Genomic DNA, 27,808 nt, shown 5'->3' on the forward strand with positions numbered 1-27,808 from the left:
TTAGTTTATTGTCTAATTTATACAAGACTATATAACTAAATAAAAGTATATTATTAACTTAGATAAAAAAAAAATTAATAGCGTCAATTACTAATTATCATTAAATTATATTATGTTAATTATCAATATTAATCATTTTCATTCAGAATAATTAAAATTAAAACCAAATGTAATACAAATAACATAATAAGTTAATATAATCATTTTAATAAAAAAAATGTGAATTTTTAATACAGTAGTACTTACATAAATATAAAATATGTAATACTAATAAAAAGTTAAAAAAATAAAAATAAAATTTTGGTAATTAAAATTGGTAGTTTGTAAAATTTATTATTTTATATAAGAATAATATAGTAATAAAACCATCTTTTTGAATATGCCTCTATTTATTAATTTAATACTAAATATGAGATTACGTGGAGCTCGTGGATAACTAATCTAAATTTGACTAAAGGATATCCAAAATATATTACTCTGTCGTAATCAAACTTAATTTTCTAAAAGCACACCGTTGGTTTTCAAGGCGAAGTCTTTTTCGAAAAATCTATGGAAATAATGGAAAGATAGGGTGTGACCGTAAATTCATAAAAAGAGTGTGTGTAAATGTAATTTTCTTTTTTTTGCTTTGAACTTTAGCCATTATCGTTGTATGTAACGCTAAAATAAAAGAAACAAAGGGTCCCAAATGGCTTTGTTCCTCCTTCAAATATAAATAATAGTCCAATCTGTTCCTCCTCCAACTCTCTCTCTCTCTCTCTCAAGAACCCCTCCTTTCCCCATCTCTGCAGAGATTCCTCACAGGTTACCAACTTCCAGAGATTCCACCTCTTCGTAATCGAAACCCAAAGCTAGAATCCACGAAAGATAGAGGAAGAAGAGAAGATGATACCTTTCTCTCATTAATCTCTTCCTCAAAATCTTCTCTTTCCCACGTAATGGAAACAATTTATCGCAGCAATAGCAAGATAAGAAGCAATGAATCAACTTGTTATCGAGTAGAAGCACAACAACAGAGGAAGCTACGCCGCCCAACACTTCCCTCTTGGTCCTGCCCGCCAAACCGGCCTCCTGGTTCATGAGTTCGTAAAAATCGCGACTTGCGTTTCTCTCTTGCGTTGTTCTCCCTTTGGCTTTGTCGTAAATTTGAGGTTTTGACATATGAGTTCTTTTCCGATTGGGTCGGGCTCGTCGTTGTCGTCGTTGGTATTGGATGGGGAGAGAGGTGAGTTGGTAAGGGCTCCGTCGAGGCTGGGGAAGAAGCGAGAAGGAGGGGTTTCGGATGCGAAGGCCGCGATGGCTCTAAAGAATCACAGCGAGGCGGAGAGGAGGAGGAGGGAGAGGATTAACTCCCACCTCGTCACGCTCCGGAGCATGATTCCTTGCACCGAGAAGGTTGGTGGGTGGTTCCTCTCTTGTTCTTTATAGTTATACTTCAATTTTTCCCGTTCGAATCTTAGTTTGTTTCTAATTTCCTTTGTATAGATTTTGTGTTGATTTGGGTTTTCTCTTTTCCTTTTTTTACTTGCAAGGTTTCTTTAAAAGGTTATCTTTTGTTTTGGATTCGATGGTAAGAACTAAGAAGTCTTTTGGAGATGACAGTATGCTGCAAACGACGCTAATTGAATGTTGTTTTCCAGAAGTGATCCTTACGCTAAAAGGAACATAGATTTTGTGGTTGCTGTTATATAAGTTTCCTTCTTGTTTTGAAGTGATGCTTCTCGCTAGTTGCCACATATTTATTGCTTTTCTTGTTGGCTAGTGTTACATATGTCCTCTGTCTCATACTTTAAAGAGCGAAATATCACTTTAGTTTTGCAAAATTTTTTGAGAAGGTTTTCTTTTAGGCAAATAGACAATCTATGGCCGTTCCTCATCATCGTTTACATTTATTGTTGACTAAATAGATGGTAAAATATTTCCTTTTTCTTTTCCAAATTGATATGAGGTCAGGATGGTCTGCTGATGAGACGATTGAGTGAAAAGTCAAATACACAAGAACACTAGGTTTTCTACTGTCCTTTTAGAAAGTGATTGCAAACCATTACTTGCCGTGTATAGGAATCTATAGGTGTGGAACATAAGAGGTACTAGGATTTGTTCCAACTTCCAAGTTCCAACCTTTTGTTCCTTCCTTTTGTAACCTTGCATTGTTTGCTGTCGCTATTCCATATAATGTTAAGATTGAATGAATAATCTTTTGGACTTTATCCTTGTGTATGCTTTTGCAAGCAGCCAGCTTTGATTCCTAAGACAAGCTTCACCCTTTTATATAGGTCCTCTGCCAAAATATCTCTGCTTTGGCACTTTCAGATATACTACCGCTATTTTCTTCATTGATTTGCAATAACTGACTTTCTAGGATTTGATCTTCCTGAGCAATTATTCATGCTATGTTCAAATATTTTACTTTATCATGCATATGACAGAGAAGCAGTGAAATATATTTTTTTTTTCTGCATGTCTGGACGATATTTCCTGCTATATATAGTTACTACTTGGTAGTTCTTGTGCAGTGATCTGTTGCTTAAGTATGAAGCCAATCTCTGGTTATGATTTTCTTATGTTAATAGGACGTTGAAATTTTTTGTAGGAACTTTATATATTTTATAATCTACAATGACTGCATTTGCTGTAGATATTTTGAACTGGGTAAAATGTAGTTGGAAGAAATAAATAAATAGGTAAAGTGTCTATGGGCAGTTGGATAAAGCTGCACTACTTGCGGAAGTAATCAATCAGGTAAAGGAACTGAAGAACAATGCTGTGGAAACCAGCAAAGGTTGCACCATTCCCTCCGACATCGATGAAGTGAGAGTTGAAGTCGAAAGTGATATGACAGTCAGCGGAAACATTATAATCAAAGCATCACTTTGTTGTGAGAACCACCCTGAGCTCTTTGCAGATTTAAGACATACTCTCGAGCGCCTACAGCTGAAAATTATCAGGGCAGAGATCTCAACTCTGGGAGGGCGAGTTAAAATTGTTTTCATTATGATGTGTGAAAGCAATGCTAGTGATATTGACAGAAACATCTACACAAACTCTTTGCACCAGGCCTTGAAGTCCATTCTTGATAGGATCAATTCACAAGTAGACTTTCTGCCAAGGGATTCATTTTCAAGCAAAAGGCGAAGGATCCCGCTGTTTGAATCTTCAAGCTCTTCTTCATGAGATGAGGCTCCAACGTGTTGGGTTCTGCTATTGGTACATCAGTATATAATACATCTATTGTGGAGTTGCCATAGCATGTTTATTTATGTTCATAGTTTGATGCTTACCTTCATACAGTTCTGTCTGTTATTTATACTGTCTAGTGATATTTGTGGCAGATTATAATTTGCCAAGACTGCTGAACCTTTGTTCAAAAGCGTAGTGTTACTTGTTTTGTTAAAGCATTGTGATCCATCTTTTTAGGATCCTGAAGCTGAGTTTCTCTTTAATGGAATCATCTGATTTACAAGAACTTATTTATTGAGTGATGTTTACTGGTGCCTTTGTTTCAAGAACCATGTTTGTCTACAATAACAATTTTTGTAAGTAATTATAAGTCTCAGAACCTTCAGGATCCTAACAAAGATATATGCTAGGTGTGCTGAGTGATTGTACACCTTTTTGCCTGTTGGTAATGGTTTAAATCTAGGCAAACAATAACCTCACCGCAATGAGATCTAAATTACATTCATGTACTCCAATGGTGTAAGTACGATTGTTATGCTGTAAAAAAAAAATTTGTGCAAAAAATGAGCACATTGCAATGAAGCTTAATGAGCCTGTGTGCATGCAAATTGCCTCAAATCATCCTCAAGAGCTGCTGAAGAAGTGAGTGCAGTCTATGTTTCCATTAGAAGAGGCAATTTGTCCTAATTTCTGTGTGTGCACATCCAGCAAAAGAAATCATCTAGCAGAAGCACCTGAACAAATTTCTTTCTTGTGGAGCTCCAACATCTTTACTTCTGGATTACAAAGCCCTGGATAGAAGATTTAAATAGAGTGAGAATAAACAAATAATTTGAAACAGCTCCTTTAAATGATTGAACTACTTGAAGAAAATTGATAGTATCTCAGAAATGTACTTGTGAGGGCTAACCCGTGGACATCATTTTTTTTTTCATCTAAGTCCCTCAAAGCTGAAATCCACAATCTTAAACTGTTGTATCACATGCTCTTCAAAGATTACAGCTTCTGCTCCATAGACTTTCAGTATATGTCCATGAATTTGAAATAATAAATGATTTCATATTCTTGCAACACATCCTACTGTCGGTTGAATAGGTATTTCAATAATGTTCTAGTGATCCAACAAATACAAAATTAAAAAGGGGTCCATATTTTACAGGTATAAATACAATCCAAAAGGAATAGTTTCATATAAATCAAGATCACAACAGAACTGAGAATAACAATTGGGAGACAAACCTGAGCATTTGGGTATATCCCAGACTGCAATTGATGATGCCGTGCATTCAGGTGCGCAAAGCGCATGATTGTTCTCATGATTGACATTCATTGCAAGCATCCAAGCTCCTATTGTAACATCCTCATTGCTGAACATACGGAAACTGCAAGCACAAAGATATATATCACATAATCAAATACTAAAATCATGAGATAGAGAGTAGAGACCAAGCTGATATCTGTCAATTATCCTAGCATAATACTGCATGCATTAACTTTCTTGGTCCTTCCTTTACAGGCAAAGCAACCTACAAGCAATTTATGCATATGCCCCGGAACACAAGACTAATCAGGAAGATAAATTGAGTTACTTGCCTGTTGTTTCTCAATGCAACCAAGCTTGCAACGACATCTGCTGACAGTGCATATATAGGGCCATATGCGTGAAGAAAGTATTCCTTCCCTAGTAAATATGATAAGGGCTCATACCTGCATATTGCAAAGATGAAAACAGGCGACCAACTAAACTCTAAATCTGCTGATTAGCATATTACTGGAACAAAGATATGACATAATCAATGCAAATCAGACCCATCATACAGCTACCAGAATAGTTATAATAGTACTTAAGAGTGTCAAAGACACAACAAACTGGAAAGCATTAGCCTTTATGAAGAGTGTCTTTTTCAGAAGAACTGCACCCTTGCACACCCCATCCAGGCTAAGAAAGAAAGAAATAATTTTACAGCATAATATATAGAATATTGTTACACCACCTATTAGAAGGATTGCTTATTTGGATAAGTACTAAACATTATATTTTAGAGGTCTACTAATTCGTGAAATCATAAGTAGAATATTATGACAACAAATCATGTGCATGACTGTATGATAATAATTAATTGCACCCACCAGGCCTAAGCATAACCATTGTAAAATCCTAGTCCAAGCTATCTATTGGTGTTATGCAAGTCACGACCTCTACCAAAGGAAAAGTAAAATCTTCTCCTCCCCCTAAATCATTTTTCCTATCAAAGCCTTTTCAAATCTGTAACTAATATCACTCATCTAAGTACTAGTTTTCACTTGGAATTTCTTTGTTGTCAATGCGCAGAGAAATTTAAGGTCACGGTTTTATAATTGTTTCATGTAACATTTATCCACTAGAAGTGTTAATTCTGGCATCAATTGTATGCATTTACCTATATTTTACAATTTACACCGCACAACTTGAAGCACCATGTTATTTATGCAACATGACAGACTTCTGATTAAAAAAATGGATAATTTCATTTTCACCTCTAAACTATTACCATTTTTAAGAATGACTCCCTGAACTTTTTTTTAGTATATAATAACCTCTTGAACTATCAGAAATATTTTATTTAATACCTTCCATTAGGAGGTCATTATATATCAAAAAATAGTTCAGAGGATTACTATGTACAAAAAAAAATTATAGAGCCATTATAAAAAATAATAATAGTTCATGGGGTAAAAATAAAATTATCCCTTAAAAAAATAAGCATCCTTATCTTGGTTTCTCCAAGTCTAAGAATTATCAAGCTCAAGTGAGCTAAGCTCATCTCAGTTCCAAAATCTTAAGATGATAAATTTGAGATCAGGAGCTATTATCATTCTTAAATTGCAACTTTCTGTTCTGTAATGCATACTTATCTGGTTACAGGTTTTGTTCTTTCTTAAATCGCATCAAGAATGAAGGTATCAGTCACTTTATTAAACATGGAAAAGAAGAATACTAACCACTTAAGTTTTGGGTCAGTAAATACTGGACCCTTCTTCATGCATCCAATGTAGGTCTGTGGGTGGGAGCGCTCTTCAGCCAAGAGTAATGACAACCGGTCTGAGAAAACATTGTCGGAAAATCCAATGTCAGCACACGAAGATTCTTAAAAATCAAGGATCTTAGGCTAAGCTCCTATAGATATGTTACCTGGTCTCAAATAAATGTCATCATCAGCTTTAACGTAGAACTCTGAATCAAACAAAGCATATGCTGCTTTAAAGAAAGCTAACCTACAACAAGAGATTAGAAGAGCATCCACACAAATCATCACCAAATGAAGCATAGTCATCGTCTTACGTCTTATATGGGAGCTTGCTGTATTCTTCCTCGATATCTAGAAGCATAAAGTCATCGTATTCTTCTACCTCGCTTCTCAAAGCCGCCATCTTGGATTTATCATTGGTCTTCCCAATTACAAATCTAAAAGCCAATCCAGTCGCCTCTTCCAACCTGCAAATTCGATCACCCCGATACGAAATTTACAAAGATTTGATACCAAAATCGAAATTTTTTCGTTCCTTTCACTTCCGCACACCTCAGGAGCGTAGATCTTACTAACCGAGCAAGCCCTTGGCGATCGGAAGGCAACCAAGTCTCCCTAAGAGATCTTCGCCTCCCTGTGGATCCGAAACCCGTTTGGATCCCAACGAAGGCCATCGCCCTATGCCGACCCCTTGATCCGCCGCCGATCAAGCCGGGATGCTCGGCGGTTGCTACATCGCCGGCGCCGCCGCCGGCGCGATCCCAGGCAACGGTGACGGAGATGGGATCGGAATTGGGGCAGCGGCGAGGGGAGATGAATGGCCTCGAGATGGATATGGAGCCGAAGAGGAATCCGGAGAGGCCGAAAAGGAAGCAGGCGATAGAGAAGGAGGGCGATGCAGAGAGGCGACGGAAACGAGAGAGTAAGGAGGAGGAGGAGATGGGGCGAGAGTGGAAGAGCTTGGGGGATGTAGGCATGGTGATGGAGTAATTTCTAGGGTTTAGATGTTAGGATTGGACGATTGTGGAGGAGGAAGAGGAAGAGGTAATTGTCACCATATTGGTTCACCACTGCCATGTAACACAGTCCTTTAACGGTAAATGGTGTGAAACTATTATGAAACGATACTTATATCCTCGTAAAACATTGAAAAAATAAATAAACTGTGGGAAATAATAGTAAAGAGTTCTAAGTTATAAAATTGACGAAATAATTGTCACATTTTTTGTGGTTTCAAGGAATATAAGTTAATTTTGTTTGGGTGAGTTGCAAAAACAAAAAATATACTCTAATTTAAATTTTAAACGACATGCCCGATTTATATTTTCTTTGCATATCAAGTCTGAAGACATCAAATTCATTGAGCAGGTCTTCTTTTATTTCTGATTTTTTTTTCTATAAATTTATATTATATTCTATATTTTTGTTTTTGGAAATTTTGAAGCGTAATAAATATTTGCTCTCAAACATATTTAGGTAATAGTTGTAAAATAATTATGTATGTTTGGTAAATTATAACAATAATTGTGAAAAAAAAAAAAATCACATTCAATAACTAGGAAGTAGAAGAGTAATAATTTCTAATTATGTTTAATAACTAAGAACCATGGATAAACTATAAAGAATAATAATTGTAAATTACAAAGAGTGATAATTGTAAATTATGTTTGATAAATACAAAGTACAACATTAATAACTACCAACTACAAGAGTAATAACTATAAATAATAATAATAATAATAATAATAGCTTCAAATGTATCATGTAATTACTACATATTTTTTATAAGAGAAAAAGGAGGAAAGAAAATTTAAGTAATATAGAATACTTGTATGTCCAATTGGTTGTTTTCTTTGGTTGGTGAGAAAATAGAGGTGATCAACAGACTTGGCTTGAAACCACTCCAAATTAATCAGACTAAGCCTCACCAAATCGTGGTTTAGCTTGACCTAGTCTAAGATCGAAAATGGTAATGCGTGATACGGCCCGCGAAAGCTTGATCCATTATGCCCATCGACAATATGTCTTGTTATGCTTGATCCATTATGCCCAAATCGTGGTTTAGCTTGACCTACTTGCTTGCTTTCTATGGTTAGTTAGCCCAATATTAAAAGTTTGGTTTACTAGGAACTAATATATAGGTATTTTCCAATAAAAATATAATAAAAATATTTAATAAGCTTGAGCTTGTAGGCGTTAATGAGTCGGAATATTTTACCCGGACGAGTAATTGGTAGGTAGACTATGTAAGATCACCTTTAGAAATTAGATATAAAAATAATTTTATAATAATATAAAATATCAATATCTCCAATCATATCATATGTAAAATATACTTAAAATATACTTTTCTAAATTATTTCATTACAATAAAGAACGGTAGGAGCCTCAAAAAACTACAGTAAAATTCCCCCCCTTTTTGATACAAAAAGCCAGCAGACTTAGCCTTGCAAATTAAACAAAATAATAGGCCAGTTCAAAAACGAAGATGAAGTGTGGTCTTTTTGTGCAAATCATCAATTTTGTTTGTTTCTAATAAAAAAAATTTAAAAAGAAAATTAACATCTAAATGTAGCTCTAACCAAGAGAGTCCGAGTCAGATGGGTCAAAAGTCCAAACCCGATCCAATATCCTCAATCTGGGCCGCTATCGGGCTTCGTGCCCACTTTAGCAGAAGACCTCTTAAACCGTCAACAAAAATATCCAGCCCAAGAAGACAATATTTATTTATTTATTTATTTATATTTACAGCTACGAAATACAACACCCCATGTGAAGCACGTGCTCAGGTAGCCAGCTCACGTATCATCTCCTCTCCTCTCATTGCGACCCATGCACATGGACGAGTTCTTCCCTTAATAACCCTCTCCACCTCACCCATACTTGGACACTTAATAGAGAAGGATTAAATTTTTTTTTAATAATATTAATTAACTTCTGCAGAGAAATGGAACAACTATTCTGGTATCTCATTATTTCGAACACCTGGAATAGCTAATGTGTCTGTCTTAGGGTCCACTTAGCCTCCAGCTAATCCAACAAAGCTCTCTATTCACAGTACAAGCCATTCCAGCTAAGACAATTATTCCAGATAGCGCGAAATTATGTGCATTTTGCCACCTCCACTTTTAGTCCTTTTCCAAAAAGGTCCCCCAACAATGACCTCTTAATGCAACGAGGGAATTGTTTAACGAGCAATGATGCTGGGCACTCACAAAATGATCTTCTAAGAACAACTTGCTAATGTCAGAAGTGCCCAGAAATCGAGCAAGGATGATGCAAGATGATGCAACTCACCTACTGTAGCATCGTATCGTGCTTCTTAATTTTCTAGAATGGGGAATATATATAATATATATTTTTTCAAGAATAAGTTAGATGTTAGGTATGAGCACAGTGTTAAAATATCTAAATACTACATTCAACTTTATAGAGAGTCTTTGATTAAAACTGGCCTCCTTAAAGTAGTGTTATTTAATATATATCAGTCTTACTGATCAAATTTATTAATCAAAGTGAACCTATTTTAGTTAGTTTATCTGAAATAGATTAACATTAATTCAATACTTTCATGAAATAAACAGTGAAATGGAGACTCATTTTGATAAATAAAAAAAAAGTCCAAGCTAGATTGATAGTGGATTAGATTAATACAAGCTGATCCGTTTGTTTAATCCTTTCTCCTTAGTGTGCACTATTTTGGGGGAAAAAAAGGAAGAGATATCAGGAGGTATATTCCACTTTAACGTATGCAATTTGGGGTTAATTTTGTCACTGGAGATATAAATGTATATATATAATATACTTGCTTTATGGTTGCATTATGATCGTAATGAGCAATAAATACTTTCTATTAAGAAATCCTAAACACGAGGGTAGAATGGTCCATGGACTTATGGAATCTCTTTGTATAAACTAAAAGCTAATCACATCTCATGTGATAGATGGGAATTGGAAAGGTTAGGACAATGATGATCCTCTTTGTTATCTCTAAGTCTAGTGTTAAGTGCTCTGAGATTAATAAATGATTTCCAGTAGAAGCGGATCGCCTGCAGCCATGGCAGCAGGACGTAACGTAACAGGGTATACAGTAGATATATTATTTTTATAAGATATATAATAAAATTGATACGAATTTTCGAAGCTAATATTTGATTGATGGACCTTTTAATCCGGTTTCGGTTTGGTTCTCCGTGTGGCTTGGGATCGGGTACAGTGCGGTGAGATGACCGCGCGTGATAGTGTGTATATGTATATATATAGGAATGGGATGGGATCGAGAGCACAAAGGGGGCGCCGTCATGTACTTGGCTGCTTAGCTGGAGCCCTTTGGGTTCCCTGAATGGGCCAGCTGGCACGGCACAACACCCCACATGGCCAACTGCCCTTGTCGCGAGGGACATTCCATTGACCAAAATGCCCTTCACTTCTCCCATTAATGCCTATGCGGATTTATTAAAAAAAAAATATCCTTAATTACTTATTTAGTTGGAGAGCAAAGTAAAGGTTTTATACTTAAGTTATACATAATTTTAGATTTTGTATACTCTAGTATTATATTAACTCATAAATAATCATTAAAACAATTTTAATGCAATGTGCATAGATTATATTATGCTTTCATTATTGACAATAAAAATGTAAACTTGTAGAATAAATAGACTTGGATTTCACCCTCCATATTAATGTTATATATATTAAAGTTGTGAAGGTAATTGTGATTGATTTTATATCAAATTGTTGGTAGTTCTAACTTAACATTTAGGATGCACTGTTGTTGCCCTTGGCTTATTGGACCACATGAAAATGTTTAGTTCCACATAGAAATAACAAGAAACAAAAAGCTTGGCATTCAATAGAGGATGATGTACAAACTCCGAAGTCTTTTAGGCTAATTTACATCCAAAATGAAGTTATAATTCAGTTGTGATTTTGTCTCAAAGAGTGTTCCTCTAATGCACTATTAACTACTAGATGGTCCCCAAGAAAGGAATAAGCAGCAAGCCATTAGCCATGGCATGATTAAACCTTTAACAGTAGTCTTCCTTGACTACCTCACGAAAGGGACATTTAGGTGGATGGGTTGCAATAAGCCAAACTATGTATATTTCTTAGGCTTGGCAATGCAAAATAGGAATGGAAATCTTTTTTCTTTATTAGTATTTCTTGATAATTAAGCAGGCTATTTTGGTCTTTCCATGGGAGCCAAATCTTGGAGTTTCTTTTGGCTTGCGTTGCGTGAGATGCGAAATTTTCCCAAAACACGCTATCTCCGTACGAGTTTTGGATGGAATTACATTTACGCGAAACCTAAATTGATTTGCCCCGTATATTATTATTATTTTGTATCAGTGTCTACGAATGAACTGACATAATAAACACATAGTATAGGGTGTCAAGTTGAAAAAAATAAATAAATCCCTTGAATACATTAGTTTATATTAGAATACAAGGTGCCCGATTCGTATCCGTGCTCTTACGAGTCAAAGCTAATTATTGTGTGTATGATTGAATCGATCAATAATAGATATATCTTTATAATTTCGCAAACCTGCTCACCCACACACACACAAAAAAAGAAGAAGGAAAATTAGAAAAAAGTGAGATTATGCTTAAGATGACCGGAGGTGAGAGGACATTGACGTGCGCATGTTCTTCCTCCACGACTCACTGGGAGCGAGAAGGGTTAATAGAAGAGAGAGAAACAAAGAGCACGGCGTTTTCCCGTGAAGCAGCAGCTCACATAGAAGAGAATAGAGAGAGAGAGAGAGAGAGAGAGAGAGAGAGAGAGAGAGAGAGAGAGAGAGAGAGAGAGAGAGAGAGAGAGAGAGAGAGAGAGGTGAGAGCGAAGAGAGAGGACCCCACAGAGAAGAAAAGCAAAAAAAAAAAAAAAAAAAAAAAAAGGCTCCTCCTTTAAGTTGGTTCTCTCCTCTCTCCCTCCTCCGCTCTCCTCTCCTCTCTTCTCCTCCTCCTACTCCAATATCCAAATCTGCCACATTCATACCTTGCTTCCTCCTCTCCTATCACGAGATACCCATCTTCCCTGATCCCTCTTTACTCTTCATGTCTTCTTTCTCCTCCTACCCATCTCCAAAGTTGCCAGTTTGCGCGCGCCGGTCGCAGGTAGTCTAACAGCGTTTTACTATTGTTTGGAAGAGATCCGAGCTGAAACCGCGAGGTGTTCGACGAAGTGTCTCACCCAGGCGACATGAGCGACAGCACCCAGAAATTTATTCCCGGAGTTGGGTACCTATCCGACCGGTTCAATACTGCCCCTAGCTTTGAGACCGACAAGCCCGACTCGAAGGATTTCCTCAATCTAAGCTCCCCTGTCTCCCCTCTCATGACCCGACCCAGTTCCGCCACAGTAACCAACACCAACACCACCAGCAGCAGCTCTGGCTCCTCCGGTGTCGAGAAGCCGGAGGTTGGCATTGCCGGAAAGCGTAGCCTCTCTGGCGAGATCTTTTTGGTACCCAATGATACCAGTCCTATCGCTACTGATTCCAAGAATTCAAAGCCCGGGCATCGCCGCACCGGCTCCAGCCCACTTATCTACTCCAGCGCGGGCATTGGCATCGGCAGTAGTGGTAGTAGTAGTACAGCCAGTTCTCCTGTGACCAACATTCTTCCGACCGGGAACATCTGCCCGTCGGGAAAGATCACGAAGACGGGCATGATGTATCGGAGCTCCGCGAGGAGCGACGTTCTTGGCTCCGGGACGGGGAATTACGGCCATGGGAGCATAATAAAGGGCGGAAATGGAGGGGCGAAGCCTGGGGGAGAGATGGTCATGGGGAATGTGGGGGAGTCGGCGGTGAGGAGAGCAATGGCGAGCATGGATCCAGAGGAGGTGAAGAGGGTGGGGAATGAACAGTACAAAAGGGGGCAGTTTGCAGAGGCTCTAAGGCTTTATGATAGGGCGATCGCCCTGTGCCCGGATAATGCTCCGTGCCGGAGTAATCGGGCCGCGGCGCTTACAGGACTGGGGAGGTTGGGGGAGGCGGTTAAGGAGTGCCGGGAGGCTGTTCGCTTGGATCCAGCGTATGGGCGGGCGCACCAGAGGCTTGCATCCTTGCATATGAGGTAATTGTTAGTCTTATTCTATTAAACTTATTGAACCATGGGACATTGAGATTCTACCATTGTCGAAAGGATCATATTATTCTTAGATTGTGATTGGATCTGAACTTTTTCTTTGTTGGGGAACTTTTGCTTTATTTGGTTTTACCTTTTGTTGTCTGCTGTGGTTCTTTGATTGATCTTTAGTGATGATAGCAAGTTAATGCTTGTGGTTGAGAATTCTGTCTGATTAGTCCTTTTCACTGTCAGATAGGTGCGAGAAAAATTTGGAATAGATTCTCCATTTACCAGCATTTTATTTGTTGAAAAATGAAATATAGCACAAGTAGACCTCTTTTCTTTTACTCTGGTTTCCTATCCAGTCCTAATGGAACTAAAGTTCCTTTTTTGAGTGGCTGCTTTGTTCTTCTGTTGTTTCCATTATTGTACTTCATTGCATCCACTTCTTGTGGTGTCGTTGAACCTGTAGGTTTCGCTGAGCTACTTCCTGGTTTCAATCTCGTGAATCATCCAACTAGATTTCTAGAAAATTATCTTTTTAAGATCATTATGTAATAATCAAATCTACAGAAACTATCTGAAATCTTTCTTCCATGTAATTTGCTAGTTGGGGTATTCAAGTGCAGGTTAGGACAGGTTGAGCATGCTCGGAGGCATCTCTTTCTGGGTAGTTCGCAGCCAGACCTTGCAGAGTTGCAGAAGCTACAAGCAGTGGAGAAGCACTTGGACAGATGTGCAGATGCCCGCAATATTGGAGACTGGAAGAGTGCATTAAGGGAAAGTGATGCTGCTATTGCATCCGGTGCAGATTCATCTCCCTTGGTGAAAATCCTGACTCAAATTTATCTGTTCAATCAATGGTGTTAGCTACGTGTAATTAATTGGGGGGAAAAAAATCAAATGGTTTGAATTCTCAATTTGCAGATAATTGCTTCAAGAGCAGAAGCTCTTCTCCGGCTCCATCAGCTTGATGATGTCGATTTGGCTATATCAACTGCATCCAAACTTGATTGTTCATCTTGGTCCTGCTCCGCTACAAAGTTTTTTGGTTTTTTCTCCAATTCTTACCTCCACTTCGTTCGTGCTCAAGTTGAAATGGCATTGGGAAGGTGATTTAAGAACTTCAAGTTGTGGTTAGATATTTGTATTACTTCTTTATTTAGTGAGAACTCGTTGTAATTCTGCAGATTTGACAATGCAGTTGCATCAGTTGCGTTAGATGTTGGTATTACTTCTTTAGTTAGTGAGAACTTGTTGTGGATATTCTGCAGATTTGACAATGCAGTTGCATCAGTTGAGAAAGCTAGGCAAATTGATCCAAGAAATGCAGAAGTAACAGCAATCCTGAACAAGGTGGAAGCAGTAGTCAGAGCTCGATCCCTGGGGAATGAGCTCTTCACTTCTGGAAAATTTGCAGAAGCTTGCTTAGCTTATGGGGAAGGGCTTAAGCATGATTCCTTGAACCCTGTCCTGTATTGCAATAGAGCAGCTTGCAGGTACAAGCTTGGACAGTGGGAGAAGTCTATTGAGGATTGTAATAATGCTCTCCGGATTCAACCCAACTACACTAAGGCACTTCTCAGACGTGCTGCCTCAAATGGCAAGGTGGACTATTTCCTTCACTAGTTTGTTCTTTCTACATTTCATGTAATGTATATGGACTTTGAGTTGTTTAGACAGCTTAATTGAATTTCTTATGATTAGATTGAAAGATGGGCTGAAGCCGTGAGAGATTACGAGGCTTTGGGAAAGGAGCTTCCAGGTGACACTGAGGTGGCTGAGGCTCTGTTCCATGCACAAGTGGCACTTAAGACATACCGTGGTGAGGAGGTCTCTAATCTGAAATTTGGAGGAGAAGTTGAAGAAATTACAGGCGTCGAACAATTCGAAATGGCTATAAATTTGCCTGGTGAGTCTCAATTCATTGCTTTTCATAGTCATCTAGTACTTTATACTATGCACTTTGCTACGTCGTTCAAGTAATTCTTGCATCTTGGCCTTCAACAAATCATGCTCTACTTTTTCAAATTTAGGTACACTTAATTTTTGCTGTTACTTAAGTAATCATTACTTGACATGCATCATTTCACACTTTAATAAAGCTTCGGCTGAAATACTGCAGACTTTATCACATTCTTTTTTTTTTCTGCAGCTATGAGAGATATATAGTTTCACGGTGTTTTGATCATTAATAACATCCATTTAACTTCACTTGTTGCAAATGATAATCTAAATGTCATGTCTTCAGGAGTTTCTGTTGTCCACTTCATGGCGCCAGTGAATCAGCATTGCAACCAAATCACCCCATTTGTGGATGCATTGTGTACCCGGTACCCATCTGTGAATTTTCTCAAGGTGCCAAAATCATTCTTTAACACCTGTATTCTCGTACCCTTTTGCTTCTCTTGATTTCATCCTATGGCTGCACCCAGGTAGATGTGAACGAGAGTCCTGCTGTTGCAAAGGCAGAGAATGTGAGGACAATACCAACATTCAAAATCTACAAGAATGGCACAAGGGTGAAGGAGATGATCTGCCCTAGCCATCAGTCGTTGGAGTATTCTGTGAGACGCTATGTATTCTAGTCGGGTGAAGCTAATGTTTCAATGATGCATCCTTGAAACCCCTCATCCACTTCAAGCACCAAACCAGTCCAGCCATTTAATAGTTTATCACTTTATTGCAACAAGAAGAGCATGAAAAGAGTTCGATTTAAGTGCCATGAAACTAGTTTTCTCCTACATTTTCTTGTCTACCATTTGTCCTTAGTTCTATCCTTTCCCCTGCCTTACCCTCTCCATATTCTTATTTGGACACCCCCCCCCCCCGGTTCCTCTTAGCTATGGTTGCAATTTTCCTTCACCAACACACCATTTTCCTCTTAGCTGTGCTGTCAGAGAAGATAGAAAAAGAGATGGCCGGTGCAGATCTGTTTACATGTATATAAAACATATACCAAGCATTTCAAAAACATTGGGCCAGGTGGTCACTGCAAGCCATTGGAGAAGTGGATGTCTAATGAGAGAGAGAGAGAGAGAGAGAGAGAGAGATCATTGATGTTGCAAGTAGTGGTGTTACTACTGGTGGTGCTGATAAAAAGTACTAGTCTTATCAGTAAGAGAATTGATAATTCTTTTTAATGCCATCATTTGGCTATCTGTTCTAAACTCCTATTTGGATGACATGTATCTTTCACAAGAAGTGCTTTCCATTCATATGATTGCACATCACCAACCTTCTAGATATTTTGGTTGAGTAATGCAAGGATTCTCTCAAAGTCCCCTATAATGTTAGCTAGGAATAAGATAAATTACTCTTCTAGCAATTCTTTGATCAAATGATATAATGATTCACATTGTGCAGTTGTGTGCTCAAAGTGGTGGCCTGACTAGGTTAGTGAGTAGCGCAGAGTCGCATAATTGGCATTTGGCAGGGACTCCATGTGAAGCAATCTCAAATATGTCACATAAAGTTAGAATTTGCACAAAAAATTATGAAAGATAAATAAGAAGAATATATATATATATACACTTTACACCCTGCATTTTTTTCACGAATCTGTAATCAGTACTATTTACACTTTGAACCCCATTTTCAGACTTTATTCTCAGAAAAATTTCGAAGGTCGAAGTGTAAACACGGACAATATTAGATGAAATTCATAAAAATACAGGACGTAAAAGACTCTGTATTTTCTCAACTGTCACGCAGTAAGACTCCACGGATGCATGTCGGGCAGCAATAATAATGCCTCTAAAATTTTCTCTTTCTCTATCGCCATGCATCTAATTCCATCAAACATTTAACAACCCAAATCCTATTCCTTTACCAACTCAAACAACTCCTCCACGGATGGCACCAACTCCATTACCACCCCTTCTTGCATTAAATTTCTCGTTAAAGGCTGCTTCCTTCTTCCTCTTCTTCTTCTTCTGCTGTCATCGTCCCGGCTCACTCCAACATTATCCTCTATGCCGTCGAAGCCGTCCGGCATCATATCGATCATCGAATCCTTCCCGGTGAGACTCTGCACGACGGATTTGAACTGTGCGGCGTCGGTGCTCACGAACTTCGTCATTATAATTTTCACCTTCACGGCTCTCTTTTCTTCCATTGTCGTATATCTTAGTTGTTTCACGATAGGTATATACATATATCTGAGATTCCTTGAGACTAAGGGAGGACTTATAAGCTTGAACGGTCGCAGCCTGGAAGGAATGACTAAGAATAGTCTCATTCCATGAAGGCAATTTCTAAAGCCATGGATAGAGATTGCTTCAAACTTGGATAATATATTGCTTAGTCCTACTTGGCCTTCTTATGTTATTGTGTCACTCTCGACGTGGTCCAAGCCAAGCCGCCAAATTAATTAAGAACATATAGGTATATATACATATTAGTTAAGAACATATGTTATTAGCAAATATATAGCTATGAACAACATAATAGTATTGGTTAAGAGGTTAATTCATTATGTCACGTGTACCTAGGTTTTAGTAACTTTCATGACTTAAGAGACAACGTGAGACGACTGTAATGTTCTCTTCTTGCTCATTCAAGTTCATGTGGTTAGACTGGTAGTTGTGGAACGAGCTGAATTATATGTGAAGGTATTCTTCCACAACGAATCTATTGGTCAATCGGATTAGTTCTGGTTATGCAGTAATTTGTTGCCGATATATAACGCTATCTGTGACTAGATTTCTTCAGCTCCTCAAATAGATTCTTATTGTTTGGTGTTATAAAAGCGGGACTATAATTAGAGGGTGTTGTTCTTTATAATTTTGTATTAAATATTGTCTAAACTTTCTACCTTTTCTGGTCTTCCAATATCGATCATTGTGTTGATTATTTCACGTAAACATGCAAGGAATTACTTGGCTCCAGAATTCTAGAGTAGACATTCTTTTGAATATTACCATAGAAGAAATTAATATACGATCCAAACCTCTGAAAATTATGAGCTTATATACTATTCCAGTAGTAGGATGACATTTTTTGTTTGTTTGAAGTTTTGTTCTCTTTTGTTTGAAAGTATCCAACTCAGTTGAATATATTCCATCTCCCTTGCACTGTATGACACATGATAGTAGTCACTCCAACCCCCTACCAACTATATGACTATTGACTAATGTATGACTATGAAGGGATCATCAACAACTACTTCTAGATCTACTCCTTTTGACCATGAAGAGATCTTTGATTGTGAGATTATGATACTTTACTATAATAAAGAGCACAAATGGATTATACAAGTGGCCAAGAGCTGATGCCACCACATTTGAATCGTCAAATTAGATTGCTGGAGATTTGGATTGCCAAAGCCTTAAAAGTTGTACTGTATGTGGACCTTGACAACATTTGGTACCCATGAATGTGGAAATTTCCATGGAAAATAAACGTTATTTGCAGTAATGGGCCTTTGTTTATGTGAAATATATGTTTGATTAATTAGCACAGTTAATCCAGAAGATGGATAACGTTTTGTCTGTTATAAAGACTAGAGAGATCCAATACTTTTTTAAGACTTTTCATTGCGGGCAGTGACAGTCGTTGACCGAACTAAGACTCTCTAAAATAAATCTTTAGATAGACTATATTAACATTTACTTTCGATTAATTATTTTTCTATGTTTTTGTATTCTTTCTTATTTTCTTCTTATTATATCGTGTCAAATTAATTTGTAATTTACTTGAGCTGAAAGTAATATACTATTATGACTTGTCTACAAGAAACCTAGAGACAATTAACATGTAGTCTAAACTCTAAAGTTGAGATAGTTCATTCTTTGACTGTTCAAAGTTTGCATGAGCTAAAACATACCTAGCAAACAATACAAATAAGAGGATAACGACTAGCATAACCATCAACTTATATTATAATTTCCACTTATTAGATTACTAAGAAGAACCAACTATGCATTTAAATAAAGAGCCTATTCAAGTGGATGACTAATGCTGAATACTTATATTATTAATTTCTGATGGTTTGATTGTAATGGCTGTGAGATGATATAATTTTCTCGCTGTTTTTATGATGTTTTGTGGATTGTAAAGATGTAAATTAACGGTAGTTGTAGATATTATGTTTCAAAATGAAACTGAGCCTTTTTTTTTGTTCACTGAAAAGAAAAAAAAAAAGGTGCAAAAAAGTTTTTGTAAATAATGACTTTGAGCTTATTTATTAAATGGGCTAGAACTAGTCTGGCCCATTGGGCACCACTAGGAATATGAAGTATATTTCATGATATTTTGAGAACATTTTTACATATATATAAAGGTTAATAAACTTGTTCTTAAATAAATTTATTTACTCACTAACCGAACGAGATCTGTGAACTTATGCTTGAATAACTTTACTCAACGACCAAACTAAACCCTTGATCTCCAAGGACATATCACACTCTCGGGATTCTCTGGAGAAAAATCTTAGGGGCCTTTTTATAGTGAAGACCACTATTTTAGCTTCATTTACACTCTAAAAAGACATTCAAATTTCAACATTTAGTTCGCATTACCAAGTGTTCTAGATTGGCCCACAATAACTAGCTTGTGACTCTTGAGTCTTGACCATTGACTGCAAGATATTTTATATATATATATATATATATATAAAATATCTTACACAGTATATTCAAGATAGTACATGAGTACAAGTAAACCAGAACTTTGACCTCTTTATCTAAACATGAGACAGTACATGAACAAAGAACAAGGCTGGTGGTTCTAATAGGACAGGACACGTTAGGAACTCTAGGGATAGAACGGGAGAAGAATGGGAGAAGAATGGAAGTGACTACTACAACTATCATGGAATCCAAGGGACAAAACCCTTAAATTGGGACAACCTTAACAAGTTATTTGAGTCGATTAATCCCAACTATGACTAATGCACTCAACTCAGAACAAAACAATCAAGTAACTTTCTTTTATTTCATTTTTATTTTTATAATTTAAAGAGTATATAAGACTATATATTGCATAATGAAGCTAATCATTTATGATTAATTGAATTAGTCGGCTAACTCTTTCTTAGAAATGGGTTTAGTGCAATTTGTGCTCGTACAGCTTTGAACACGTACGTAAGTGAAAAATAAAGAAGTGCTAGGATCTTTTATAGTCTCTTTAAATGTTTATAGATAAAATTTAGTAAAAGTAAATAATATAACATATGGATTGCCCAAGGAAGGATTGACAGTCTCTTTAAACCCTTATCTACAGCATTTAATAATGTATTACAAAAAATCTAAAGTATTTAATTTCAATAGTGAAATGGTATCTATAGCCATCCAGCTAGCCCTATCTCTATGTTAGGGTTTCCCTCCATTTTTTTTTTCTCCTCTTCTATATCGAGGGAGTTTTCTTTATCATCCTCTTCTTTCTTTTTCGTTGTTCTTTTCTTTCTTCCTGGATCAACATTGTCGTTGCTACTGCTATCATTCTTCTTATTATCGTCTTTATCGATATTATCCTCATTGATGTTTGCTATTGTCATCGACTTGCCGTATTATTATGGGTGCGAGACTCTTTCATCGGCACTATTAATATTTTCTATATCTTCCACTATTGGGGATCGTAAGCTTGTTTTTCTTTAACTACCAAATTGCGACGGGTCGTAGGTTGACTTGTCTATTGTAGTCAAGCGTAGAATTTGTGTGACTATCACTGTACTCTTCTGTCCACTCGTGAATTAAGTTCCAATCTATGTATTAGTCTTTAATTTAATGAAAATAGAAAGAAAGAAAAAAGAAAGTCCTCGGATGGACATCTCTTTAGAATTATTCTTTGTTTGACCATATTGATTGCGACTAGAGAGAAGGGAGGATAGCGTAAGAATTGCTCAGCAATGAAAGCCTTAATTTTAAGTTCATCGAGGAATCCTCGAACTCGAGGAGTAATTGCACGTGCAAACCGCCGTCCTTCCAACGGACTTTGAGGGGCTTGCCTTTTTTTCTAGGCCCACCTCGCTTCACGTATCTAATATTATATCCTCCTCAGTTTCTGTGTTTTCTGGAATGACAAAAATACCCTCGAATTTTTTTTAACGAGCAATACAAGAGGAAAGAGAAGGCAGACACTTGGAGGACAAAATGGTCATTTGACAAACATGCTTAGTAATAATACATTTGAAATTTCTGAAGTTTTCCTTCTAACTTTATTACATTATATGATTAAATCTTCTTTTTCCTTGACGGTTTTAGACATCTCCTTACTCCTTACCTCTTATAAGGCGATATCCAGGCAGGTCCCCTAGTCAACAGACAAACCCCCTTCCTTCTCATTAGGCTCTCCAAAATAGTCCAAAACCAGTGCATTCTGACTGCAATCTGAATATATATATATATATATATATATACCTAACTAAGAACAAATATAGCATTAATTATAGCTATCTCCTTGTATCTCCTCTTGTTATTTTATTTCATTAGGTTTTCCTACTGGCTGTAAGATTATCTTATTATTAATCTTAATTAATTACCTAGCTAGCTAGGCTTACCTCCCCTCACTTAAATTCCGTGCATCTTCTTATACATCAAGCAGCTGCAGCGTCCTTTGCCTCTTGGCTTTCTTGGTTGTCTTTTGTTGCTGCTGCTCCATTTCTAGTTCCAAGGTCTGTGTGTTATTCTTCTTCTCTTTAAGCTCTTTGTAATTACGTAGAGTTTTACACTGCAATGTGATTGGAGTTTGGAAGTTCAGTTACTTGCACTTCTATTGATCAGTTTTTTTTGGCTTCCATGCACGGTCATCTACTTCTTAGATCTCAGCAAGCATGCTTGCAAGCAGTGGGACAGTGATGGTGCCTCCTGGCTTCCGTTTTCACCCTACAGATGAGGAGCTACTCTACTATTATCTGAGGAAGAAGGTGGCCTTTGAAGCTATTGATCTTGATGTCATAAGAGACATTGATCTTAACAAGCTCGAACCATGGGACCTCAAAGGTTAGATCTATAATAGCCATTGGTTATTTCATTTGATCTTTTTGGTGTTCAATGTTCATGGACCTATATATATTACTGTGGTGCCTTTGCAGACAAGTGCAGAATTGGATCTGGCGCTCAAGATGAGTGGTACTTCTTCAGCCACAAGGACAAGAAGTACCCCACCGGATCGCGAACCAACCGTGCGACGACCGCCGGTTTCTGGAAAGCCACCGGGAGGGACAAGGAGATTCACCTCAGCAACTCGAAGAGAATCGGCATGCGAAAAACCCTGGTCTTCTACACTGGGAGAGCCCCTCATGGCCAGAAGACTGACTGGATCATGCACGAGTACCGTCTCGACGATGAAAGCTCCGAGGTTCAGGTACCATGGTTGCATGCGAGACCCTAAAGAAGAAATCGTAGATCACTAAGGACCCTTAGACATGTAGGTCTTCTTGCAACTTATGTAGCTAAAGAGGCAGTGGTCATTATTCTTTCCAAGAATATTGGCACAGAAGAGACCCTTAACCTTCTTGTTCATAGATCACTAACAGAAGGGTATAAGGTTACTTTAATTTCTGACAAGATCTGCAGCATTACCACAAAAATTTAGTCGATCACGAATCACAAGAAGTTATAGTTTTAGTAGGTATATCCTTAGGAGATCAACAATACATCTAAATTAGTTATCAGCAAATGAAGTAGAAAATTGGAAAAAATAGCTGTGACTAAATAATGAAAAGGTAATGATAGAAATTCTTAAGGTATTGTTTCGTGTTTACCGTGTAGGAAGATGGATGGGTCGTCTGTAGGGTCTTCAAGAAGAAGAACTACCAGAGGAGCATTCCTCCCGAAGCAATGCTCCACGACGACGACGAACTGAATTCTTTGTTAACGACTGGTTCCTCTCCAATGGAGCAGAAACATATCTTCCAGATCCCAACTGACTTCTCCTACGAAACCTCGGCGAATCTCCCTCGTCTCCTGAGCTCCGAATATTCCTCCCATCCTCATTTCATGCCTTCAGTCTCCACGAATGCCGCCTGCTTCCACGCTCCGATAAAAGCGTCAGGTGGACACGAGAGGCTCGCCGGAGATTGGTCGATCCTCGACAAGCTCCTCGCATCTCACCAGAACTTGGATCAGCTCTTCCAGGGTAAGCTCAAGCCACAATCTCAGCTCATGAGCATGGGCTCCTCAGTGCAGAGGTTCTTGCAGTAAGGCAATTGCATGGTTCATTTGTTTCAGTAGACGTATGCTATCTACCTTACGAGATTCAAGAGACTAAAATGTAATATAGATAAATTGTTTGGGCCATTAGCATTTCTTAAGGTCCTAACAAGAGATTTTTTTTATCTATTCATGTTTGTTACTCTGCTCATGAGGTGTAAGATTTATTATAAAAGAGATTAGGCGAGTCTCCAGTTCATTTCACAAGCTACTATTTTCAGGCGTTACTCGTTGTGAGTTATACTAAGCCGACTCAAATCATCTCTATCTCGAAGCAATTTAGTTTCCCTAATTTGTCTCTTCTGTCATCCTTCGTCTTCTTCTTTGCTGATATAGGTATCCTCTAATGGCGTAAGAACGAGTTTATACTCCACCAATAGGGTAGTTTCACCTACTCACAAAAAAATAAAGGCAAAATAAAAGGAGGGAGTTTTCACCAAGAAGTTTTTCAGATCTTAAATATTTGAAATACAAAATGCGTTCGTCTACGCACATCAATGGAATGAAGTTTTGGAGTAAGAAGAATACTCAAATTCTGAACATCAATTTGGACATTTCACAATGCCTTCTCGCATACATGTACCAAACTTGGAGCTAAAAATATAATAATAAACTAGTTAGTCGAGATAACAATAATAATTACAGATAAAGGACAACAATACAACAAAAGGTACATCTCCATCTAAACTGAGCAAGATTTGGACAAGTAATCACACCCCTTGTATACCTCCAAACCTGGTTGGCCAAGCTCCTCTTCCTTGAAACAGGCACAGCGTTGACTAATCTTTCCAGTCAGGGCTATATCAACGGGTCGCTTCACTAACCTTGGATAGCCTGTGTCGCACCAGACCTGGTAAAATTGTATCCATTTAAGAAAAAATGAAAACTTGATAGGATTAAACACGAAAATTGCTTGCCTGCTAGTTTGAGAAACTCTATAGACAAGACAGAAGCAAGCAAAAGTGGCACGTTATGTATAAGCGACTTTTGCACTTGAAGAAATTATTGCTGTAGGATATCTTCAATCATTCATTTCCAAGTTCCAACTAATTGAACAAGAAACCTACATCCTAATTGCACACCACACTTGGGCAAAGTTATATTGGTTCATATTTGGGATAGCTAATGTTGCATCACCTTCAATTAACATGAGATCAGAGGACTCACAGGAAAATATTCAAATGAGATGTCAGAGGTGCTGTTTTACAAGTAGCCTGGTGGAGTCTATATGTTCCACCATGTGTTTGTCTCAGGCAAATAAACTAGGATTGTAGGCATGCCATGGCAGAAGTGTACACATTTTTCTTCCATATGTATCAATGAACTATTTAAAGTTGACAAGGATCCAGAAACATACCTCTCCTCCCTCTTGCTGACTCCATTTTGAATTGCAGCTAGGAATTTTAGCCTCTTCGATTTTCTGTTTCTCAAGAAGTTGAGCTCCTCGTTTAGCCTTTGCTTCGATACCTTTTAAGTATTTTGTTGGATTTCCTTCCGTATCATAGTACCGACCGACAAGCTTTCCAACATATCTGCAGGCCAAATAATAAGGAATAGTTCTTTGATTGTCATTCCATGAATTTCTCCTAACATGATCTCTTGAATTGCTGTTGCCCCACTGTTCAATTTCTGATGAGCGTGGCTTCGCTCTCTCATCCAAATGGAGAAAAGATAAAAACACAATAATCCGAAAATAGTTGGTCTAAGAAGCTTACCTGTATCTTTCCCTGTAGAATTTCCTCCAATCAACAACACTATTTACCTGAAAAAAGGCAGTCATTAAGGAAAGCTCATAAAGCTTTTTTGTCTGTAAATAATATACAAGTAAGCAACAGAAGTCCTGAAAAGAAAAAATTAAAGAAAATGAGCAAACATTTACGGAAAACTATCAGAAGAAGATAACATAAGAACCCCAGAACAGAAAATAACTGAACTGCAGTTACAATTACCTCCTCTTGCATAAGATAGAAAGATATTACGTACCAATCTAAGGCTAAACTAAAATAAAACCAAGAACTGAGTAAAGGCCTGATATTCTACTACCTCTGTACTAGATAAACCATGCAACGAATCAGTCAATCCATTGCCTGCAAGGTAAGGACAAGTTAGCATTGATGCACATGAAGGATACCAAAATTTCATGTTTTCAGTATGAATTTTGAAAAATGTGTCTAATTCCAATTTGTATACTAATGCATTTTTCGAGCACTAATAATTATCTTTAGATGATTACCTGAAAAGTTTCCCGAAATAAATGCTCGTGATGCATCTCTAATATTCATGCAACCATTTATAAAGTTAGTGAGAATACCAGGCAATAGTATATGTAAGCAAAGAAACAAATAAATTCCAAATCTCAACAGGTTATTAGGTTTCACAAAATAAACTCAAAATTTAGCACAACGTAAGTTCTCAACAGTGAAGATTTTTTTGCTGATCAAACAGATAAATAAGATTTAATGACTTATCTCTTTCCATATCGACATATCAAATAAACCATGCGTCTTTAAAGCACAAAATTTAAGTGTTTCAGTTTTTGGGTTGCCAAAGTTCTCATTAGGAATGACATGCCCATGTTCCAACTGAATCAATCTCACAAAAATCAGCTTATTGATACAAGCTTGAGCTTACCTAGCTACCTGAGATATTTAAACTTGTGCGGTATGGACCAGCCTATGACACAAACTGGATAAAAAAACATGAACTAAGTTGGAAACAACTCAAGCTGCATTTTAAGTTTTTCAACCAAACAATAACCATATACAATGAAGCCTAAACCTTTTAACCCCATGCTTCATCCTTTTATGTACCAACATAATTTTTCATTCTTACCAAGCAAAAGAATTAGAAGCTAACATATAATTTTCTTGATCTTCCCTACTTTAAACCAGCAGAAACTATTAAATAAGTATTACCTTTATTCTTTCCTTTTACAGGCCAACAAACATTCTATTGAACGCAACCTGCCTTATTACTTGGCAAAATATAATGTCAGAAAAGCCCTAGAAGAAGGATAAATTAAGGGAAAGAACTGGTTAATAGGCTGATGTTAAACCAATACTTTGCTGGAAATATATTTGAAACCTGAATTTCACCTAAATAATGAATTAAACAGTGGGAAGAATTTATAAGAAAATCAAACTGGGTCCAACATTACTGAGTAAGAACCTAAATTAAAAAATACTAAGTGGTAATCTAACATGAATTCATGAATTAAGCAGTAATCCAGCACAAAAAGTAAAGAAACATAAGGTCTACACTTGCTGCATTTGGTAGACAAATTCTGAACTTTTGGTCACCAAGGTCTAACGTAGCTACAAGGATTTAAGTAAGCCAAGCACATTTCATCAGGAGAGAACTCCAGAAAAGCTACGACAATGAAACATTTTCTATATCAAGAGACCATCTGAGTTAGGTTCACTAAGGAAAGAAGCTATGAGGATATTAAATGGACATCAGAACAGAGGGTTATTTTCTGCCAAACATAGATGAAGAAAAGAGGGTCACCTAAGAAACGGTAACCGCATTAAAATTTCCAAAAAAATTGAATTCAATGAATCCTTAAGTTGGTAACACCACTCTCACCAAAAGTTTTAAGTTTTAATACAGAATAAATCAATCCATAAACATATAATGAGACATATTGAAACAACAAATCATACAATATTCTAGTGTCGATCAAGAAATCATCCAGAGTTAGTTTAATATTGAATATAACAAAAAGAGAAAAGAAGTAAAGGAAAAAACAGGAGAGAAAACAACCTGCCGGAAAAATGATGGTAACCTCCTCCAGGACCATAATGTGATCTCCCCTTCGTAACATCAAACACCGAGCTGCACATCGGTACACCAAACAATCTCATATTCTACAACTTAAAGCAGCCTAAGAATTAGATGTGAAAGAACGAAAATAATTGATTACCCCACTATCCCTAACAGTATGGGCAACTTTTCATCCGTGCCATTGTACAAAGCCAACTCTTCAACACTCCACAATCTCTGATAATACCAAAAGGAACCATCAAGAAGTACCAAAAGTAATATGCCCGAATAGAAAACCCTAGAAAATCAGGATAAAGAATTTGTTCTTTCGATCAAAGGAAGCATTTTATATCCAATATATATAAAAAAAGGAGCAGGAATTCGAGGTCAAAGATTCACGAACCGGTGGGAGAGGCTGCCTAAGATAGAGCTGGGAAAGGAGCGCGATAATGGCGATGAGAAACCCTAACCCGACGAGGAGAGGCGAAGAAGCCCGTAGACACGACGGCGATCCCATCGCTCGCCGTTCTTGCTCTTCTCTTGCTTGGAATAGACTCCAGTAGTCCACTTCTTTTTTTATTTTTCGTTTTCTTTTCTTTTTTCCTTTACTTTAGTTTTAAATAA

The 27,808-nt window shown here is 37.3% G+C and overlaps 5 protein-coding genes across 9 annotated transcripts; 3 read left to right on the forward strand and 2 right to left on the reverse strand.

Moving 5' to 3' along the window:
* The first annotated feature begins 690 nt into the window (after window positions 1-690).
* Window positions 691-3,466, forward strand: LOC140792364 (transcription factor bHLH30-like). 2 transcript variants are annotated; one of them, XM_073143317.1, is made up of 3 exons: window positions 981-1,086; window positions 1,222-1,395; window positions 2,704-3,466. In XM_073143317.1, exons 2-3 carry the CDS (start codon window positions 1,297-1,299, stop codon window positions 3,172-3,174), a joined length of 570 nt encoding a protein of 189 aa, XP_072999418.1. In that variant the 5' UTR covers window positions 981-1,086; window positions 1,222-1,296; the 3' UTR covers window positions 3,175-3,466. The 2 variants fall into 2 exon arrangements, with proteins under 2 accessions (XP_072999417.1, XP_072999418.1); XM_073143316.1 differs by having other exon boundaries at window positions 691-1,395.
* Window positions 3,467-3,656: 190 nt separating this feature from the next.
* LOC140792362 (probable beta-1,3-galactosyltransferase 14) lies at window positions 3,657-7,293 on the reverse strand. 2 transcript variants are annotated; one of them, XM_073143315.1, is made up of 7 exons: window positions 6,765-7,293; window positions 6,503-6,655; window positions 6,353-6,435; window positions 6,163-6,262; window positions 4,774-4,887; window positions 4,420-4,562; window positions 3,657-3,971 (listed from the first exon to the last, which is right to left on the reverse strand). In XM_073143315.1, the coding sequence occupies exons 1-7, from the start codon at window positions 7,163-7,165 to the stop codon at window positions 3,898-3,900; spliced, it is 1,068 nt and encodes a 355-aa protein (XP_072999416.1). In that variant the 5' UTR covers window positions 7,166-7,293; the 3' UTR covers window positions 3,657-3,897. The 2 variants fall into 2 exon arrangements, with proteins under 2 accessions (XP_072999416.1, XP_072999415.1); XM_073143314.1 differs by having other exon boundaries at window positions 6,741-7,293.
* Window positions 7,294-11,881: 4,588 nt separating this feature from the next.
* On the forward strand, window positions 11,882-16,486 carry LOC140793036 (inactive TPR repeat-containing thioredoxin TTL3-like). 3 transcript variants are annotated; one of them, XM_073144368.1, is made up of 7 exons: window positions 11,882-13,274; window positions 13,898-14,093; window positions 14,196-14,380; window positions 14,543-14,876; window positions 14,976-15,180; window positions 15,520-15,626; window positions 15,704-16,486. In XM_073144368.1, exons 1-7 carry the CDS (start codon window positions 12,397-12,399, stop codon window positions 15,854-15,856), a joined length of 2,058 nt encoding a protein of 685 aa, XP_073000469.1. In that variant the 5' UTR covers window positions 11,882-12,396; the 3' UTR covers window positions 15,857-16,486. The 3 variants fall into 3 exon arrangements, with proteins under 3 accessions (XP_073000469.1, XP_073000470.1, XP_073000468.1); XM_073144369.1 differs by having other exon boundaries at window positions 11,891-13,274; window positions 14,459-14,876; window positions 15,708-15,847; XM_073144367.1 differs by having other exon boundaries at window positions 11,898-13,274; window positions 14,459-14,876.
* A 5,346-nt stretch (window positions 16,487-21,832) lies between these two features.
* LOC140792722 (NAC domain-containing protein 76-like) lies at window positions 21,833-23,636 on the forward strand. The gene is made up of 4 exons (XM_073143883.1): window positions 21,833-21,882; window positions 22,030-22,210; window positions 22,303-22,574; window positions 22,982-23,636. The coding sequence occupies exons 2-4, from the start codon at window positions 22,042-22,044 to the stop codon at window positions 23,411-23,413; spliced, it is 873 nt and encodes a 290-aa protein (XP_072999984.1). The 5' UTR covers window positions 21,833-21,882; window positions 22,030-22,041; the 3' UTR covers window positions 23,414-23,636.
* Window positions 23,637-23,852: 216 nt separating this feature from the next.
* On the reverse strand, window positions 23,853-27,772 carry LOC140793012 (membrane-associated progesterone-binding protein 4). Its single transcript, XM_073144320.1, has 8 exons — window positions 27,588-27,772; window positions 27,345-27,421; window positions 27,185-27,256; window positions 25,656-25,693; window positions 25,466-25,509; window positions 25,138-25,184; window positions 24,780-24,954; window positions 23,853-24,272 (listed from the first exon to the last, which is right to left on the reverse strand). Exons 1-8 carry the CDS (start codon window positions 27,699-27,701, stop codon window positions 24,105-24,107), a joined length of 735 nt encoding a protein of 244 aa, XP_073000421.1. The 5' UTR covers window positions 27,702-27,772; the 3' UTR covers window positions 23,853-24,104.
* Between the last annotated feature and the right edge of the window lie 36 nt (window positions 27,773-27,808).

This window comes from Typha latifolia, chromosome 7 (genome assembly GCF_019914945.1).
Source record: "Typha latifolia isolate L0001 chromosome 7, TyphaL0001v2, whole genome shotgun sequence".
In the NCBI taxonomy this organism is placed as follows: domain Eukaryota; kingdom Viridiplantae; phylum Streptophyta; class Magnoliopsida; order Poales; family Typhaceae; genus Typha; species Typha latifolia.

What these genes read in the sequence shown, in the direction of transcription:
- LOC140792364 (XM_073143316.1), top strand. Translation starts at nt 1,162, where the DNA reads ATGAGTTCTTTTCCGATTGGGTCGGGCTCGTCGTTGTCGTCGTTGGTA. An exon ending in TGATTCCTTGCACCGAGAAG is followed by an intron (nt 1,396 to 2,703) that starts GTTGGTGGGTGG and finishes GTCTATGGGCAG; the next exon opens with TTGGATAAAGCTGCACTACT.
- LOC140793036 (XM_073144367.1), top strand. Translation starts at nt 12,397, where the DNA reads ATGAGCGACAGCACCCAGAAATTTATTCCCGGAGTTGGGTACCTATCC. An exon ending in CTTGCATCCTTGCATATGAG is followed by an intron (nt 13,275 to 13,897) that starts GTAATTGTTAGT and finishes ATTCAAGTGCAG; the next exon opens with GTTAGGACAGGTTGAGCATG. An exon ending in AATGGCTATAAATTTGCCTG is followed by an intron (nt 15,181 to 15,519) that starts GTGAGTCTCAAT and finishes TCATGTCTTCAG; the next exon opens with GAGTTTCTGTTGTCCACTTC.
- LOC140792362 (XM_073143314.1), bottom strand. Translation starts at nt 7,165, where the DNA reads ATGCCTACATCCCCCAAGCTCTTCCACTCTCGCCCCATCTCCTCCTCC. An exon ending in GTAAGATCTACGCTCCTGAG is followed by an intron (nt 6,656 to 6,740) that starts GTGTGCGGAAGT and finishes TCGAATTTGCAG; the next exon opens with GTTGGAAGAGGCGACTGGAT. An exon ending in GTTGCATTGAGAAACAACAG is followed by an intron (nt 4,563 to 4,773) that starts GCAAGTAACTCA and finishes TTGTGCTTGCAG; the next exon opens with TTTCCGTATGTTCAGCAATG.
- LOC140792722 (XM_073143883.1), top strand. Translation starts at nt 22,042, where the DNA reads ATGCTTGCAAGCAGTGGGACAGTGATGGTGCCTCCTGGCTTCCGTTTT. An exon ending in CGAACCATGGGACCTCAAAG is followed by an intron (nt 22,211 to 22,302) that starts GTTAGATCTATA and finishes GTGCCTTTGCAG; the next exon opens with ACAAGTGCAGAATTGGATCT. An exon ending in ATGAAAGCTCCGAGGTTCAG is followed by an intron (nt 22,575 to 22,981) that starts GTACCATGGTTG and finishes TTTACCGTGTAG; the next exon opens with GAAGATGGATGGGTCGTCTG.
- LOC140793012 (XM_073144320.1), bottom strand. Translation starts at nt 27,701, where the DNA reads ATGGGATCGCCGTCGTGTCTACGGGCTTCTTCGCCTCTCCTCGTCGGG. An exon ending in TTAGGCAGCCTCTCCCACCG is followed by an intron (nt 27,422 to 27,587) that starts GTTCGTGAATCT and finishes TGGTATTATCAG; the next exon opens with AGATTGTGGAGTGTTGAAGA. An exon ending in TATTTCGGGAAACTTTTCAG is followed by an intron (nt 25,510 to 25,655) that starts GTAATCATCTAA and finishes CTTACCTTGCAG; the next exon opens with GCAATGGATTGACTGATTCG.